At 36.2% G+C, this 18,154-nt stretch overlaps 1 protein-coding gene across 1 annotated transcript in view; it reads right to left on the reverse strand.

The window, feature by feature from the left end:
- Positions 1–1,010: 1,010 nt before the first annotated feature.
- Positions 1,011–18,154, reverse strand: part of CPNE8 (copine 8) — a 70,120-nt gene continuing 52,976 nt past the window's right edge. The window contains exons 15-20 of the mRNA XM_063155464.1: positions 17,361–17,542; positions 15,329–15,456; positions 11,829–11,931; positions 9,127–9,184; positions 6,377–6,450; positions 1,011–2,962 (exon numbers count right to left, since the gene is read on the reverse strand). Coding sequence (XP_063011534.1) covers positions 2,774–2,962; positions 6,377–6,450; positions 9,127–9,184; positions 11,829–11,931; positions 15,329–15,456; positions 17,361–17,542 — 734 coding nt within the window. The 3' untranslated portion in view covers positions 1,011–2,773. The remainder of the gene's footprint in view (positions 2,963–6,376; positions 6,451–9,126; positions 9,185–11,828; positions 11,932–15,328; positions 15,457–17,360; positions 17,543–18,154) is intronic.

Raw genomic sequence — 18,154 nt, forward strand, 5'->3', positions numbered from 1 at the left:
ATATCCATTCCAAGACGGATACCAGTGGAAGAGAGGTTTTATCAAGGCCAACAGTTTCTCTCAGGACAACTAATTTGTCACATAATGTGTCACCTTTTACTTTTTTTAAACATAAAAACCATCTGCTACTCTTCAGGTGTGGCAAATTAGTATATTTTGATAGCAGCTAGCATTTCTTGGGAAGGAATAATAATTTTGTGTTCCATTCTTCTTGAGAATAAAGCCAGGAGTAAAAACAGCTGGTGATTTTTTGGAGAAAAAATCTGCAGGTGATTTTTTTTGAGAAATTCAAGCTCAGAGCTTTAGCTCTCGTCCCAGAAAAACTGGAATGAGAGTTAATATGTGAGATTATGTAATGATTCCCACATGTTACAGATTCAAGATGCCAAGCATAGAGATAGGGAATCTCACAGGTCTGGAAAGAGCCCTTTGCCACTAGAGTCCTCAGTCCACTTATCACAACTATTTCTTTCCATTAAATATGTTTAGAACCCAATACTGAACAGAAGAAAAAAACCCTGACAGTGTGGAATAGGATAGGATAGGATAGGATAGGATAGAATAGAATAGAATAGAATAGAATAGAATAGAATAGAATAGAATAGAATAGAATAGAATAGAATAGAATAGAATAGAATAGAATAGAATAGAATAGAATAGTGCTTAGGCTGGATAGACAGAATAACTTTGATGAAGTAACACCTTTCTTTAAAAGTTCTTTCACTTGTTAAATGAACTGCTAGATTAGTTTTGAGATTAATCTTTAAACTAATAAATGTACTGGCTAAATGAGAGCTAATAAATTACTCTCAGCTGAGTAAGTTTGTTTTCTGGCCTTTTAGTGATGAATACATGGCCCACTGGGAACCAGCACAAATATCAGCATAAAGATTTGCCTAATCAAATGAAACAAGAGAAACATAGTATAACTTCAGATTTTTCAAAAGTGCCAACACTGTTTGTGCAAAAAATAAATGTAGAAGATGAAAGGAGAACACCACCACCATATATTAGATTTAAACTTACTCTTTATGATGCACTTTCATCAAAATTGTAGTTGCCAAGTATCAAATTTCACTCATGCAACATCAATCCACTAAGAAATACATATTTTGGTGAGAAAATTAAAGTCCATATTTATGTAAAAACTGTTTCAAAATAAAAATAAAACAAGATTTTTTTTTACCAAAAAAAGATTTTTTTTTTTGTTTTTGTTAACAGAATAATTATTTGGAAAACGTAATTTCCCACATGAAATAGTTAAAGGAAGTTAAATATATTTAAAAATGGAAGATTCTGCATTTACATAGTTATGCCATTAATATTGAAGATATGTTTTCTGGCAAAAAACTTCTCATGCTTAAAAAATGCACCTTAGTTTTATACTGTACATTACAACATACAGTAGTAAGAAACAGAATTAGTAAACAGGTTATATGCAAAGAAAAAATTACGTATACAAGACAATTACAACTGTGACACAAAAATAATAATGTTCAGTTTAAACAGTATCTGAAGGCAATTCACAATCATTTCAGGAGTTCTGTGAAATTTAAGGCCATTAGTTCTAAATAAAATGTATCTGACACAAACTCACAAAACTGTGTATTTTGTACAAAATATACATGCAAAACCATTTTGTAATTATATATCAACAGGCATATAATAAATTCTTTTGGGTAGTTCCGTACACAAAATTGTGAACAAAGCAACATAGTTGTGCAATTTTAAAACCATTTAATTACCTTTATTATTCATGCACCCTGAATGGAAATGTGATTAAATAAGAATATTAAACCCAAATATTATTAAGCCCAATATCCCTTTGAATGGGAAATCTAGACAAAAAAATAGTTAAGATTTAAAATTTTTTGAGTTTAAAATGGTCCATTATAAAACATCTGCTGTAATCACTTCAAAAGACATTTCTGATGCAAAATTTCCAGTGCTTTAAGGAATGTATTATATGATTTAATGAGCTCAGTGAGTCAACTATAACACTCTGATAGTTCTGGATTGAGGTAATTTTCTTTAATTAATTACAGCAAGTAACTATTCTAATTTGTTTCAGTAGTTAGTTTAAAAAACTGTAAACTTAGATAAACTCAGAAATTGGAGAATCTCTAAAAAAAATACACATACTTCCCCCTCAGTCTGGAGCCAGTTATAAGTCATATGCCATTATGTTATTTACATTTAGGAGTTGAAGTTTTCAATACATGAGATGAATGGATTACTAAGAACTGATTGAAGCACTTCAGTTACTTTAAAACACATTGATATATTTGTCCTTAGCTTTCATTTGTATTTGTCTGGACAAACATTCAAAGAGATATTGCTTCTCTTGTTATCTTGTGACAAACTATTGCAAGCTAGAAGACATGTGAGTCAATATTCCAAACTTTTATTCTTAAGAATAGTTATAAAAGTACTGAAATTTAAAAATAGTAACATGTAAACATTGATACAGAGTAATAGCATTCCTATACATTTATATACACTCAATATTCAGAGAGGACCCAATCTTCTGAGTTGAAAACCCGACTTGTGCTTCCCCCCTCCAATAAATCCATCAAAAAAGTTTTAGTTTGGACTAAAAAAAAAGTCTCAGAACATCAACATTTTGCTCCTAGCATTTAAAAGCTTTCCAGTTGCTTATGCAACTAATAGGAGAATTTTGGTATGTGAAGAGAACTTTTCTAGCTCCAAGAAGTTATCAGAAGCTACTGCTGCATCCAGAGATTTGTGATAAATGCCCAACACCTCAGAGCAGTCATATCTGAGTCTGCAACACGTGCACTGGGGGTGTGTAGGGGGGCGGTGCAGGGGATGGCTTTATTCCTCTGACTCTCATGTAGGACAGAAACTGCTCTGGGATTTCAGCCAGCACATCTTTGGCCAGTCTTGCCATGCTCAACACGTGGTTTCCACTTCTGTCAATGTAATCCCGGAATGGCACAAACTGCAGCGCAAGAGAGATGCTCACTCAGACACAGAACAGATCTTACAACATTAAAGTAAGAAAGCTTAACCTAGGGGGTTTAGAGTATACCAACATGTTACCTTACACAGTTTTAATGTACCCATACATAAGTTGCATTTTATATTATATATTTTATAAATACACATTGTATCTCAATTATTATAGACCTGCCTTCTAATAGAAATAGTGTAACACTTTCACTTGGGTGAACCGTTTCACATGAGCCACGGCGAGCTCAGGTTGGTGATCAAGTGCTTCACTGATATATTTGGGTTATCTCTCAACCCTTTCCAAGCAAGAAGGTAATTTTGTCTCAGAAAGCCATTCTCAGCTTCCATTCCCTGCTCCTGCACCACCCACCAGACTGCTTCCACTCTGGCACTTGCTGGGTAGATTTTTTTGACCTCTGAAGTGAACAGAATAGAAAGGATGACTTTGAATTTTTGATCATTTTGCATTATACCTAGTAGAACTCTGAACCACATGAACACTTTTAATATGATATTAACAAATGCATAAAGAAGCTAAGCAAAAATGATTGGATCAAAAAAGAACTTGTGATGTGATATGCAGATGTTCAACACCTAGAGCATTTACCTGCCCAGCCTTGGCTTGATTTTTTAATACTTAATGAGAATCTTGTGCTACTGGCATACCAAAAGGAAACAATCCAGGCTCCTTTATTTTTTACCTTGTGTAAAAAGTACATGCAGTTAAAGAACATGTATCCCATCCTGAGAGATCCCCTCATCCATTAGTCTGCAAACACGAAATCTCAGACCCCTGTTCTGTAGCAAAGTGGGGCTATTTCAACAGTGTAATTCTTGAAATGCAATTATACAACATATTTGGCCTGATTTAGCTCTTCTCCTCCTCTCCCCACACTGCAGAGGTGCCAGAGCAGCTGGAGGAACTATGGGCAGGGAAACAAACCTAGAGATGTACAAGGACAGCTAACATGGAGATGGCAGAGGAATAGAATGAAAGGCATAGGAGAAACCAAAGGGAAACTGATGGAATGCCAAGTGCATTTTCTGTAATTTAAGAGTTTAATTAAAAAGGCTGATATGCAAAATTCTCAGGAGAAACAGCAGGTGCATCACTATAAGTAAATATTCTCCTAAAATGCCTTAAACAGCAAAAGGATAGGAAAGGAGCAGAAATTAAAACCGAGGAAGAAGTGGTACACATGTAACACAGAGTCCCACAACATGTATCCACACTAGTGAGGAGAGACAGTGAAGAACATGCTTCTACATGAGGTGCAGCCAGTAGCAAATATAACACACAGAGAGACTCACTGTTAACAGACAGACTTTAGTACTAACTTAATCAAAATATTTCACAATACTTTTAGAATTAATAGGTAATTTCACTAGTTAATTTTAATTAATCTAATACACAAAAAACCCCACTTTTTAATTTGAGTAGTTAGTTTTATAAAGGCAAATCAGTTTCAGCTTGCTAGATACAAAATAAAGGTCAAACCAAATTTAGACAGTTTGACAGAATTCCTTTTTATTTATTTAGTTAGTCTATAAAGTCAATATTTGTTAGTATTTAGACAGAAAAAGAGCACAAAATAATTCTGTCTTTGGGTAATTCAATATGGCATGGGGCAACATTCTGATTAAAATATATTAATAATAAATAAACATTTTATTACAATTCTGATATGCAATGAATTCCAAAGAAATACAAAAGGGCATTCACTGCATTTTTTTTTCAGCACAGGTTAGTAATCTCAAGGCAAAGCATTTTCACAAATCTTGTTTATAATATGTTAGAACTCTATCCATTTATGCTCTTTAAAGATTTTTGGGCTGTTATTATTAGAGAAATTATGTTGCTTATATTTAAATGAATTTAAACATAAGCGCAACGCTTGCCAGAAGGTACGTGAATTAGCTTTAAAAAATCTGAGATGGCACAGAGGGCTTTGCAGAGCTTGGGGTCCACCCCACACACTGCTCTGCTGAAAGCACTGACATTTCCAGAGCAACACACTGCACACAGCCCCTCTCCAGCCCAACGCGGACACCAAGGAACACTGCAAAGACTTTGACAAAATGAGAAACTATTTCCTATCTCCTGTTCAGCTGTCTTACATCATCCCTACCTTCAAAACTATCTGACAACAGTTACCAAAGAAACCAGCATGTTTTACTCTTCAAAGAGTTTTGATATCTCACTTTCTCATCAGCTGTTATCTCTGTATGTTGCAAAAATGAAAAAAGTATCCTTCTCAACTATCAGAATTCAGGAATCCATGACTTTCTTTAATGTGTATCCATAGAGAGTATGAAAGTAATTTAATTTCTGTCTTATGTTCATTTCTGATCCCCATAAAAAAAAAATAGAGGGAATTTTAATGTTGTATGCAAGAAGATTGAAGAAGACTGAAAAAAGAGTTCTGATCATTTTAATTTCCATATATTTATGTAGTTTTCTTTATTTTTCTGTTCTAATAAAACCAAACTATAAAATCAGGTGTCAAACACATTTTGAACACGTCCTTGGATTGAAATATTACATTCACCAGCAGTTATCAATCAATCCTTAAACATTCACTTATCAGTATTTGTAACATTAAACATTTTGAAGTTTCAGTTCCTGCAGATATAAATGGAAACAAATAAACATATCCCAAAATTCATCAGCTGCTGTCTGACCTTAACTATCATGCAGTATGAGCTATTGATATGGCTCACTTATTCTTCCTCTATATATATTCTATTAGACAACAATATAAAAATCCAACCTGTCTTGAACAGAAATAAGTGCAAATAAGTAAGAGGAAAAATAAGCGAACAGCATGAAGTTTGACAAATAGGAGGAATAAAGGACGAAGAAGAAATGGCAGTTCTAAGGTGAGGTTTGAATCTGTCAGTGTTTAAGAGGCATTTGGACAATGCCCTTATTAACATGCTCTGACTTTCAGTCAGCCCTGTACAGAATGGCCAGGCAGTTGCACTGGATGTCTGTTGTAAGTCCCTTCCAACTTAAACACTCTATTTTATAAATGTATTCAGCCACTACCAGGAAATATGGCTTCCACAGAAGATTTACTTTTAGCCAGAAACCATTTTTCTAGAAATACCATGTTTCTCTAAATTCTCAGTAGCTAACTCTTCTCCATGGCTGTATAACACCAAGACTTTATAACAATGCCCTGCCAGTTAGGGGTCATTTCCTAACAAATGCAGATCCACTCTTGTGTGTTACAAAAAGGCTTAGAGCTGTCACAGAGAGTTCTGAGCTTGTTATAAACACCTCAAGATAAAGTATGTCAGTGCTAAGGTGAAATGAAAGGTAGGAATATAGATAGAAATGAAAATTCAAAACAAAGAGGAACAGTAAAATCTATCTATGAGAATATATTTTCTCTCCCACCTGCACAATGTCTCTTTCTGCAAATCTTCCTCTTGAAGAAATCCTCACTACATCCCCATCCAGTTCTTCCATAGCTTAAAAAAATGAACAAAAAACCCTTATGAGTTCAGGTACACAATAAAATCATCTTACTGAGGAAAAGTTCATACAAATTACGCTTTTGAGCAATAAAAAAAACCAACAATTCTTCTTTAGGTAACTCTGTTAAGATCATTTGCATCAGAAAATACATCATGTTTTGTAGCTGTTTTGCACTTTTTCATGGTGACAATACATACTTTTACCTTTATTGTACCTTCAGAAAAGAACAGACTATGACAAATACATAGTCCTTTCATCTCTCAAAACAGTAAGTACATCTGGTTTTGTAAGGCAATATATATATACTTTCAGAGGTGGAGAAGAATTCATCTTCAGCTATTGTTACAGAAGATATCAGAGGAAACAGCACAGAGAGGTAATAACTCACATTCACACTGAAAAATCAGTATCTTCTAATGCTAAGGAATGAGGAGTGCTTAAAAAATATTAAATTTATTGGGCAATTCTTCTTGTATCTTCTGAGCAGGATACAGGTAAGCTCTGTTGTCTAGATACCTGGAAGCTATTCCAGGTGGAAAGATGTACTTGCTCTCTTGTCAGTGTTGAAATGGATGGATTTGGGATCTCAGGTTATTGCTGAGATGTTGGATCTGCAGTTCAAAAACCTTCTTTTGGTGTGTGCCATGAAAACCAAAGCCCTGCACCTCAGTTTCTCAGGGGCTTCCAAACAGGGCTAAATTCACTGAAACCAGCACTTCAAACCTAGTTCTTCTGAAGCAAGAGCTAGAAAGTGCAAATGACACCATCAGGAGCCAAGCTAACAGAATTTATTTGTTCAAAGAAACAAATCAGTGTGTCTGCAGAGCATGTTGCCTGATGATGCTGTTGCAAAAATGTACATGTGTTCAAACCAGGAGACTGAACAAGTGTTTGAAGGAGTTTCACTAAAAAATTTCCAAAACAGACATGAAGCACATCCTGCCCAGCAAACTCCAACCTAAAGCCAGTATTCAGGGGAATATCAAATTTGCTTAGTCTGTTCTTAATATTCTCTAGGGAACTAACCATGGCAATGTCAGATACAGAACACTGGGCAGAAATGCTTCTGATGTGACCTGTTACAGTCACCCTCACATCCTTTAAGTGAAGCTCTGCCAAGTGTATTTGTCATCTACCCAAATTTCAAATTTTTAAGAACCCCTCTGGTATTCCCCAGGGGCTGGGAGATGCAGGGAACAGGGAGATCTGAAGAGGAGCAGCTTGGTCTCTCCAGGGCAGAACTGAAGCTCCAGGGACACTGGAATGTGCAGACACCCTGAACATCACCCTCCTGCAGGCACAGCAGACAGGGAGTCTGTTTATTGCAGAAGGAATTTCTGTTTATTGCAGAAGGAATTTCTGTTTATTGCAGAAGGAATTTCTGTAGATGGAAGTAATTCCTCTGTCCTCGTGGGCACTGAGGGACCAAAGATTTGGCATGCAGCTCAGGGTGAATCTCCCTGAGGCAGCACATGCTGAGGTTGTGGCTCCAAAGATGGAAACTGCATCCTGCAGTACAAACAGAATCCAACACCCCAAGAACATGTCCTGACTGAGAAAGGGAGCCTGGGCAAATCCAAGGACTAGACAAACGGGGAGAAAGGGAAAATGCAATGGAGGGGTCAGAGAATGGTAAGTAACACAGGACTATGTTGGAATTCCCTGGAATAAAAATGAAGTTTACAAATTTCCATCATATGGATTTATGAATATAAACTGTCCTTTCTCATTGACTGTGGCATACAATCATCTGGAGTGTAAGTGTTCACCTAGACAATTTCTTCATGGAGTAAGATACTTAAAATTATTACTATTATACCACTTGCCAAGCAGCATAATAATAAATGCTTATACTAAAATAAAATAAATTTTATACAAAATAATTTTTGTCTTGTTTTTGCCTCTTTTTTCCTACATTTAGAGTATTTGTACAAAAATTAACATGTACAGTCATTAGTGAACACTAAACATCTGTGGTAGTAGTGCTAAGTATATTTCATGTACAACAGAAGGTATACTGATGTACTAGAATTAAAAAGAAATTATTTAGGACTTTGAGGAACAGACACACACAATGTCTACACTTCATAGGGCAGTGATACACACTTAATAAATTAATACAAAAATGGAAGCAGCTTAGTTATTACAACAGAGAATGGTGTTCCAGAATATCACAGAAAGAATATATAAATAACCTGGTAATTTCCCTCCTGCTGTAATATTCTGTCAATGCTGCTGCACAGCAGGGCTCACTCCTGTCACCAAGTGAAACCCTGTTTAATCCAGACCACCTCAAATGTATTTATTTTTCTCAAGATTTTATTACTGCAGTAAGATCAATATTTTCACTCAACTGACACTTCACAAGGCATCTAAATATTTGTGTTGAGGAAATGGAACATTTATTGAGTATACTTACTTTACTGTAAATGCTGAGCCCCCATATGGCTCTGGCTTGAACAGAGAGCCTGAGGGGCTACACAGCTCCACATGGTAGCTTGTAATCACACTGAGTTATCAATCAATCAATCCAGCTGGAAATGCCAGCAGCGCTCACTCCTCACTTCATATAATGTTCTTTTAAAGACCAATATTTGTTTGAACAGCTACATATTACTAAATTGTAAGCAAATCTAAAAAACAATTAGAAAAACCACTAGAACACTTACCATCAAACTCTGCTGGTCCTACCCCCACTATAATTATGGACATTGGAAGCCTTGAAGCCTTCAAAAGAAGAAGAAAAAGAATGTTTAATGCATTACATAACCTCTACCAGTAATAGGAGATCTGAGAACAAAGTGAACAAAACTACACAGAAATTATGTTTTCAAGAACAATTTTTCCCCCTAAAAAGTTGAGTGGTGTAAACTGTCTGCTTAAGTGGTACAAAACATCTTGCATGAAGACAGAAAGGCACATGACTGTTTTATTTTTTCATTACCAAGTCTTTGAATCATATAGGATACTAATTAAAGACAACAAACCATGTTAGCATTTAATATTAGTATAACAACTAAGAGGACAAATTTCTACTAGAAACTTTTGTAAACTGACAGCAATTGCAAATATGTACCTAATAACAGTCTGACATTTACTTAAATGTGCTTTGCTGTTTCTTGATCTTACACAGCTGCTTGCAACTATGGGACACTATTTTGTACATTGATCTTATGCCAATTTTTAAAAGGAAAGAAATAATCTATTTGAGCAATCTGTATATTACATTTATCCCATTAATGAAATTTTACTCAAGTCAATCATCCATGCCACAGACAAGCAAGATATAGAATTGGCCTGTGGTAAGATTTTTCATTTTACTTTATCTTATTCATTCAAAGATATCTGGCTTTCTCTGAATAAACTCTGTAAAATCTTTAAAACTGCAAAGACACTATCTTAAATATTGGACTCTCCTGTCCTGATAGTAGCATCAGTTTATAGAAATAATGTGAATCTGCCTCTGATGAAGAAGGGATCTACTAAAACCAAAGAACACTCAGCAAATGTCAGGGTTGACAATTTACTGAGATAATTCTGGTAACTCTGTTGCTTATTGAGATATTGTGATAAACTTTAAAATGTCTACAGTCATTTTAAACATTAAACAGGAGCATACACTGGTCAAAAAAATCATAGATGTAGACTCTCTTAGTACAGAATCTTCTGTTTTCTAGAATGTTATTTTTTGATTGTAAAGAAAGTATCCTTTAAAGAGATTCCTACTCACACAGACACAGAATTATGTGATATAATGAAATATGAAACAGTAAGTGGCAAGGACAGCATAAAGACAAAGAGTTAAACTTCTGCATATAAACCCAAGTGTTGGCATTTCCTGAATGACAGCATAACCTTTAAACAGTTTGGTAAAACAGAATGTGTCTGACATATATGCTGTAATGAGAAAGATGCCTAAAAGCACAATTAATGTTAAAATTGAAATATACTCTGACTTTTATACGCATCAAGTTGCATTGGACATCATTGCTCTTTTTAGTATTATGGATATTATTAAAACTAAAAATACTGTTATTGAATAGCATTTAATTAGTTCTGTCTTGGTATACTGTGCTCACACTTCAAGGATTATGCAGAAAAATGAAAGCAACTTCATAAAAAACCCAGACAGCAAATATTATCAAACTTCCACCTATTCCAAGCTAACACATCTGCTGTGTTTCCAGACAGTCACAGACTAGCAGCCATTATTTGTTGAAATGAACCATTACTGAAAACAAGGGTAGTCTGTATGTCTTGGTGGCACAGGAATTAATCTCACAAGGTATCAGCCAACTGCACTCGCTGCTCCCTTATGCACTGACTTCAAATGGAAGGGTGAGTCAGAACCAAGAGCTGCTCCTTTTTTCTGCACCGAGTCTTTCTGTCACCTAAGAGCAGCTCATCTAAAAGAAATTATGTTTCAAACCTCTAGTCTGGGCTGGAGAATGAATTCCCAAGCTTGCTATTACACAGACTCTGTGTCTGTGCTGCAGGCTGGGACTGAGGGCATCTTGGTCCCCAGGGAGAGGCAGAACACTGGGGCAGAATTTTCATGTGCACCCCACAAACTGAAACAGCATCAAATCTCTACGGGAGGTACTAAAAGTGGATTTTCAAAACTGTGCCACCTAATTCTGCACTATTCACTTGGACATGATGCTAAATTACTTTAATGTAGGCTTTTCAACTCACCACTCTGCTGCTAACTAGATCCACTGTGGTATGTTAAAAACTATTGGTAGAGATCTTTTCCAAACATGTCTGGGAGTGTTTCTGTGAGTACTTTTATCTGAAATTTCCCACAGGCAAAAGCACAATAGAACCTGCTCATAATACAGAATATTACCTATACCCATGGCAGTTTGGAAGAGAAAAATACTGAAAACAATGCAGAAACTAAAACAGAAAATGCAGAAACTAACAAATAAGGAACTTACAGAGTTTTAGGGACTGTTTTGAGGGAAATCAGATAATTGGTTTGCTTGCCATTCGGGATCAGAAAGTTGGGGGCAGTTTCAAAAAAGTGTGGGGATCAAAACTGTCAATTATGAGAAAGACAAAAAAAAGAGTTTACTATGAAAAACTGCATGGTGGGATGTGTATGAGGAAGCAGGATGCAAGAAATAAATTAGTAAAATCATACAAACATACAGTGCTAGAGAGAAGAGTATCACCACAAAACACTATCTAATTAGGTCAAGTTCAACTTTTGCTTCCTTTTCATCTTCATGCATAATAAACTTCTCCTATTTGGTAAAAAATGGGTACTCCTGGAACAAATCTAATGCCTGAACTATTAATCCACTTGCTTTATTGCCTAAAATTGAATTCCTACAAACATTATTACAACACTTTCAATAAAACTTACATTCACTATGGATTCTTTTGTCTGAGCCATATCAGATATAACTCCATCTGTAATAATGAGAAGAACAAAATACTGGGAGCCATCTTTTACTGAAGCAGCATATCTAAGGGAAGAGAAACCAATATTATAATAGTAAAAAAACCTTTATAAAAGGAATTAATATGAATACAAGCTGGATTTGTAAAATTTGATTACCAAGGGCTAAAAAACACAGTGAATTTCAAAAGTAAAGACATTCATAACTAAGCCAGACTTTATACTTTTAAATGAGAACATTGAAAAAACAAAACTAGTACAAGATTGACAATCTGCATGTGTTGCATCAGTGAAAAATGGGAACTGCACCACTACCAAAAGGAGCAGGGACAGAATGTGCTTTATAGAATGATGAGATGTTAGAAAGCCTAAGTTGTTTAATAGGTACTACCTATGGGGTACAGAGCTTCCTATGAAGGGTATACATGAATACTGAATGGTTGGGTTTATAGCACAAATAAAACTTAATAGGAATCAACATATTGCCTATTTTTCTCTTATTTTTTTGTCTTACAAATCCAGGTTACTTACTGTTGACCATGATTGCAGATTTATAGTTCACATTTATGTGAAGGTTTGTAAAAGACCTGAACATGCACCCTGCAACCCTGGCCTCAATATTAATTTCTGTGCCCCACTCACAAATGTCCTTTCCTGCAAGACTCAAGGTTTTTCTCGTGCTGTACAGGAATGCAAGATAAAACACACACAGTGACACCCAGTGCCATTCCCACCTCAGTCAAAGGACCCAAGAAGCAACTACTCTGTGAAAATGAGCAGCTTTTGAAGGATTGCAAAGTCCTGAAAGAGAGTGAGCCCAAAAAGCCTCACTAAATTCTATGGCCTGAACTGAAGAACTTTTTGTGGGAAGCTGTTTGCTGCTTCAGAGCCACTACAGCTCCTGCTTTTATGAAGGCTCTTGGTGCTGTGAAGTCAAGAAGTAGAACTTTGTGCAGTGAGTTGTAGAGAGAGCAATAAAAGAAAAAAATTAGTTGCCTCAGGAATACTTTTGAATACATGGCCAAATACCTAATATGACTGTGAAATAACTCACTATTTTATTGGCCACTGAATATGAAAGGCCTGGCTCACTGAACAGACCCTGGGTCACTCAGTGATGGGCATGATGCTTGCATATACTTAGAAAACTCTCTAATGATAACACAGTGCATTGGCAGGCAGCTACTTCTGACAAATACAATGCTGCAGCCACAACTTTTATAAGAGCTTGGAGAAAGCCACAACTGATTTACAGAACATCAGCATCTTCCAGCCACTCCCCAGGATCCAGATGGGTAAAGAAGCCATACAAGCAGTGACCCTGTTGGATGTCACCTATTTGCATGCTGGAAGTAGGGACTGATAATTAAATATTGAGATTAGCAAGACCTACCATGGAACACGTTTTTACTGCCAAGCAGAGACTTCTTTTATCTCACTTTTCCACACTGCTTATAAACTTTACAATGATGATTGCATTGACAAGCTATGATGAGAGAGTAACTCAACACTGCCTACATACTTACACTGAAGAAATGGAACAGAAATTTGGTTATTTCAAATTTTTCACAGATTAAAATGCTCCAAAGTCTTTTGCAAGAAAGATCTTACATGAGGAAGGGAGATGGGAGGTGACACTAAGTCGAATCTCATGTAGTTTAGGTAACTCTAACTGGGGGAAGGATCAAAAAATCATTATCTGCCTAAAGAGTTTCCAAAGAATACCAAGATCACAACAGGACAGTAATATCTGACATTGGTTACAGAGATTTCATCAGAGGCACTCTTTTAAGTAGGAGGGATGTGGAAAGAAGAAATTTCTTTGAGGATGAAAGTAGGTTCAAAGAGTAACTGCAGGGCAGTACCATGTCAATGAGAGTCACCAGAATAATCAAAAAATTGAACCTTGAAGGAAATGGTGTTACTGGGAACTGGACTGATAGACAGATTGCTCTAGGGATGATCACGCAGCAGAAATCCTTGTGAAGACACTTAACTTTCCCACTATAATGTAGTCTGATTTGCTACTAGGAGGAGCTCCCTAAGTTTGCAACAACTTGGTATTTAGACAAAAGTTCAGTGGAAGGACTACTAATAGTGGTGGACAGTCTTGTGTTATTCTGCAAATGTTGGCAAATATTCCTGAAAAACAACTGGTGAGGAAAAGAACTAATTTTATGCCAATGTTTTGATAAAACTGGATCGAAATTTTCAATTTTTGCAAGGAATAGCAGGCTTGAGATAAATTTCCAAGTTCTGGGTGAGGCATCTCAGCTGCTATGACCAGTTCTGAAGAAAAAGAAAGAGCCAGAAAAATTGTTGGGTTAGATTTCCAGATAATGTGGCAAATGCAGACACTGAGTGCCACATCTATGGAAAACTGCTCCAGAAGAGATCATCTCAGAGGAAAGATTAAAGGAGACACATACTCTCAGATGACAAGCAATGTAAAATACATGTACATCATTTTAATTGTATGATCTGAAGACAAAACAACTAACCCTAATGATAAATAACCGAAATGAGCTATCTAGCCATGCTAGGGGGCACAGAAAATTCTTTGCCCCACAGAATTTGCAAACTATTTTCTGCTGGTCAGTAAAACTAACAACAGGAAACCAGATAGTACATAAATATCTCTTGCTATTAAAACCAGCTATTTTGCAAGCTCATAAATAAAACATTACCAGTACAATGATTTACACATCCCTGCTTTTTTATTTTGTAACCAGTAGCTCTTTGTGTCTATAAATAAAATAAAATCTGTTCAGCAAATCACCTAAGCCATATCCCTTTCCTATATAAATTCATGGAGGTATTACACTGCCAAGGTCTTGAGCTCAAGATTATAAGTCAAGATCTTGTCTGCCAAAAATAAGGCAATATTATCCTTCTTAAGAAACTTTCTACAAACACAGGGAGGTTTTTACTGTGAGGAATGAGATGAGGTGTTGCATAACAGCACCATGGCTCCTCAGTGGTGACAGCTGCCTTGAAAGTGCCACTACCAGCTGGGAATTGTTGGCACAGAGAGGCCTGGAAGATTTTGTTGACATTTGGGGCATTCAGAGATTAGAGAAACTACACATACCTAAAAAAACTCGGAGCTTATCAAAATTTTTGATAGATGCACATATTTTCTGTGAAGTAATAATTCTGAGCTCTAAAGGACAAAAAAGGAACATGACGTGACAAAAATTTTATTTCCTTATGATTTCTGCTAAGATTTGGACTCAGGCTGGTCAACTGGATCACCTGTATTTCTTTTTAAGCAGCAATTAAATTCTGCATAATACCAGCATATGATCTTCAAACCTACTCAAAGTCACAAGGTAATTAATTATGGGACTGAATAAACAAAACAACTGTCAATAAATACCTTTCTCTGTAACTGTCAGCCTTTTATATGCAGCACTTGTTCTGACACAAAGAAGTTTCTGCCCAGCACCTGCTGTGATGCTTACCTGGCTACATGATTAATTACAGGAGCAAAGTTTGTTGGTCCATAAAGCTGTACAGATTTTAGACTCCTGTAGTATGCCTCCATTACACCATCAATTCCATGGCAGTATGGATTTTGAGGGTTTCCATTCTAACAAAAACAAGAGATGATTAATCAGTATAAGTAATTATGAAGTAAAAACTACACAGGTTAATGAACACTACCCAGAGTAGATATTTAAAAGGCAAAGACCTAAGCATTCTAGGATCTACTCAGAGAGAGTTTACCACAAATGCCCAGCGTATGTGCCAAGTCTGCTTGTGGTGTTACCTGCTGAGGTAAGGAGGTTCCACCAGCCCCAGCAGTCTGGATCACTGGGGCTGGCTCCTGGACATAAACACCACCTTCAGTGTAATTAAACCCTCCTTCACACATACAACAGTAACAGGCATTTCCCTGTGTGGATTTAAGGTATGAATTACAGGTCAGATGTAAGCCTGGAAGCATGTTTGGGAGCACAGTTCAGGCTCAATGATTTATTCTTTTAAAAATGTGAGAAAAAGAAATGGCAGCCAGACCCTGAGTTCATACATTTAGAAGTGTGTAAGGTAAGCAGAAAACTTTCCATTGTTTTGGCTTGATATTTCTGCATTGAAAAAATTATTTTTGACCTGGTATAAGCAAAAGAAGAAAGGAATTTACTCTTTGGGAGCCCACAAAATGGCTGATAGTGTAAATTCTCAGGGTAGGCATTTTACTACCTATCTCCATAATGAGTCTTTAATGAGGATACCTATTAACAGATGGCAATACAAACACAAAAGCAGAATTCCAGACCCATGTCAGGCCAGGCAAATGATCTATGATCTTTCAAATAATTTTACTCTCCTTCACATGCCAACACCTCATTGGCTTAGTGTGCCAGTACTCATTCGGAGGTAAAGTGTGCTTGCCTGAGAATCTAGACAACCAAAGGGGATTTTGGACAGAATTTGTCTAAAACATTAAAAGGGAGAGCTGAAAACACTGCTAGGCATTACATGGGAGACACCTATATAAGTTTATATGTGGAGGAAGGAAATACACACACACACACACACATATATATGTATGTACATGTATGTATGTATGTACATATGTGGTGCTTTTTCTTCTGTAAAAGTATCACAGTGGCTCATAAAGAAACTAAATTAATTTTAGAAATATCCTTAAAACTGAAAGATGCGTCAATATATTTGGACTTGCTATACAAAGTCCAAAGTCTGCAATTTAAATGAATATTTGCAATTGCACCTGTTTTAAATTAGATCTGTGTGGAAAACATTTCCCTGAGGTAAGATATGTTGCACTCTTTTCCAGCACAGGCTGACAGAAGAAATACACATCCACAGTCTCCAATCTGCTGCCATGTCTTTGATGCTAACTGATTAGCACTCCCCTGGTACACCTACATTTGCTATAATTCTTACACATTTATCCTACCCCCTGAGAAGAACAAAAACCTCAAAATAAGCAAGTAGATAAACCAAGACCAATCACAAGCATCACCCTTCTGGCAAATCCTGGTAGATTTTAGGTTGGAAATTTAACTGATCCTTGGAGGAATCTCAGATTTATTCTTATCAACTCATCTTTTAGTCCACTTAGATATCCCTATGTCTCTGAACTAGCAGCCTGTAAAGACAGAGATCCCAGAAAATGAGACAGAATACTAAGAATAATAATGAAATCTTATCTAGGAACATGATTTGTTTGCTTCTTTAGAGATATTAGCTTCAGTCTGAAGTCTTTAAAGCATCTGTTTCTCAAGCTGCTACAGCTGAAGTTAAAGATTATTACTTTTCTTTATTACGATTTTTGGCCTACGGGGACTTCTTGACTCCAGATTTCTCTCCATAACTTGAACTGAAGTAACTTCAGTATGATGAAAAGTTTTGAAACAACTATTTAGAGTAAGCACAAAAGATGTAGCACATTCTCTGTTCTTTACTTGTCCAGTAACTGCTTAAGACTACAATCTTAACTCCCAAAAAAGTATATGTTTATTTACTTACCAGTGCAAATTCATGTGATACTCTTCCATCTGGAGGAAGTCTAGCTCCAAATCCTAGAGCTGGGAACATTTTATCACTATCATAGTCCTGAATTATTTCACCAACAGCTCTCAGTGCCATGCCATAGGCATTCAGCTGATAGGGATTCATGTAGTGCAGTGAAGTTGGCTGTAAAGGGTTACCTGTTGAAGCAAGGATCAGATGTACTTTAAAATTAAATCACTTCATTACTTGAATTTTCTCTCTTAAACAGAAGTTGTATCAGTTAAAAATGCAGTGTTCCAAATAAATCTTAAAAGTAGTATATAGTTCTAAATACATTTCATCAGAAGTAGCTTCATTTCAGCATTGAAAGGGCAGCAAGAAACTTGTAGATTTGTGCAATTGATACACTTTTAAGACAAAATTTACAAAAGCACTACGACATTCTGAAAGCAGCTTTGGAGGAGGATCACAGCTTATCTCAGCCCCACTTCAGCCTCACTCTCCCTGGAACTATTTGGCCCTTTTCAGTGGGTTCTTCTAAGGTTTCTCCCAGCAGTTCCAAAAACCAAACAATAATTCTGATCAAAAGCTACACATATTTGCAAATGGCCTCTGGCTATTAAATTTTATATGTAGCTTTTCCAACTTTTATCTGTTCTGTTTGTCCTGCTTTCCTAGACAGGAATTGGCCTCTCATCTGTTGCTTGGCAAAATGGAATCCTGAGTCCAGGTGGTGCCAGCTGAATACTGTTACAAACACACACATATGTGCACTTAGAACTGAGCACAGCACAAACACACACAAATAA

Source organism: Melospiza melodia, chromosome 4 (assembly GCF_035770615.1).
Source record: "Melospiza melodia melodia isolate bMelMel2 chromosome 4, bMelMel2.pri, whole genome shotgun sequence".
Lineage (NCBI taxonomy): Eukaryota > Metazoa > Chordata > Aves > Passeriformes > Passerellidae > Melospiza > Melospiza melodia.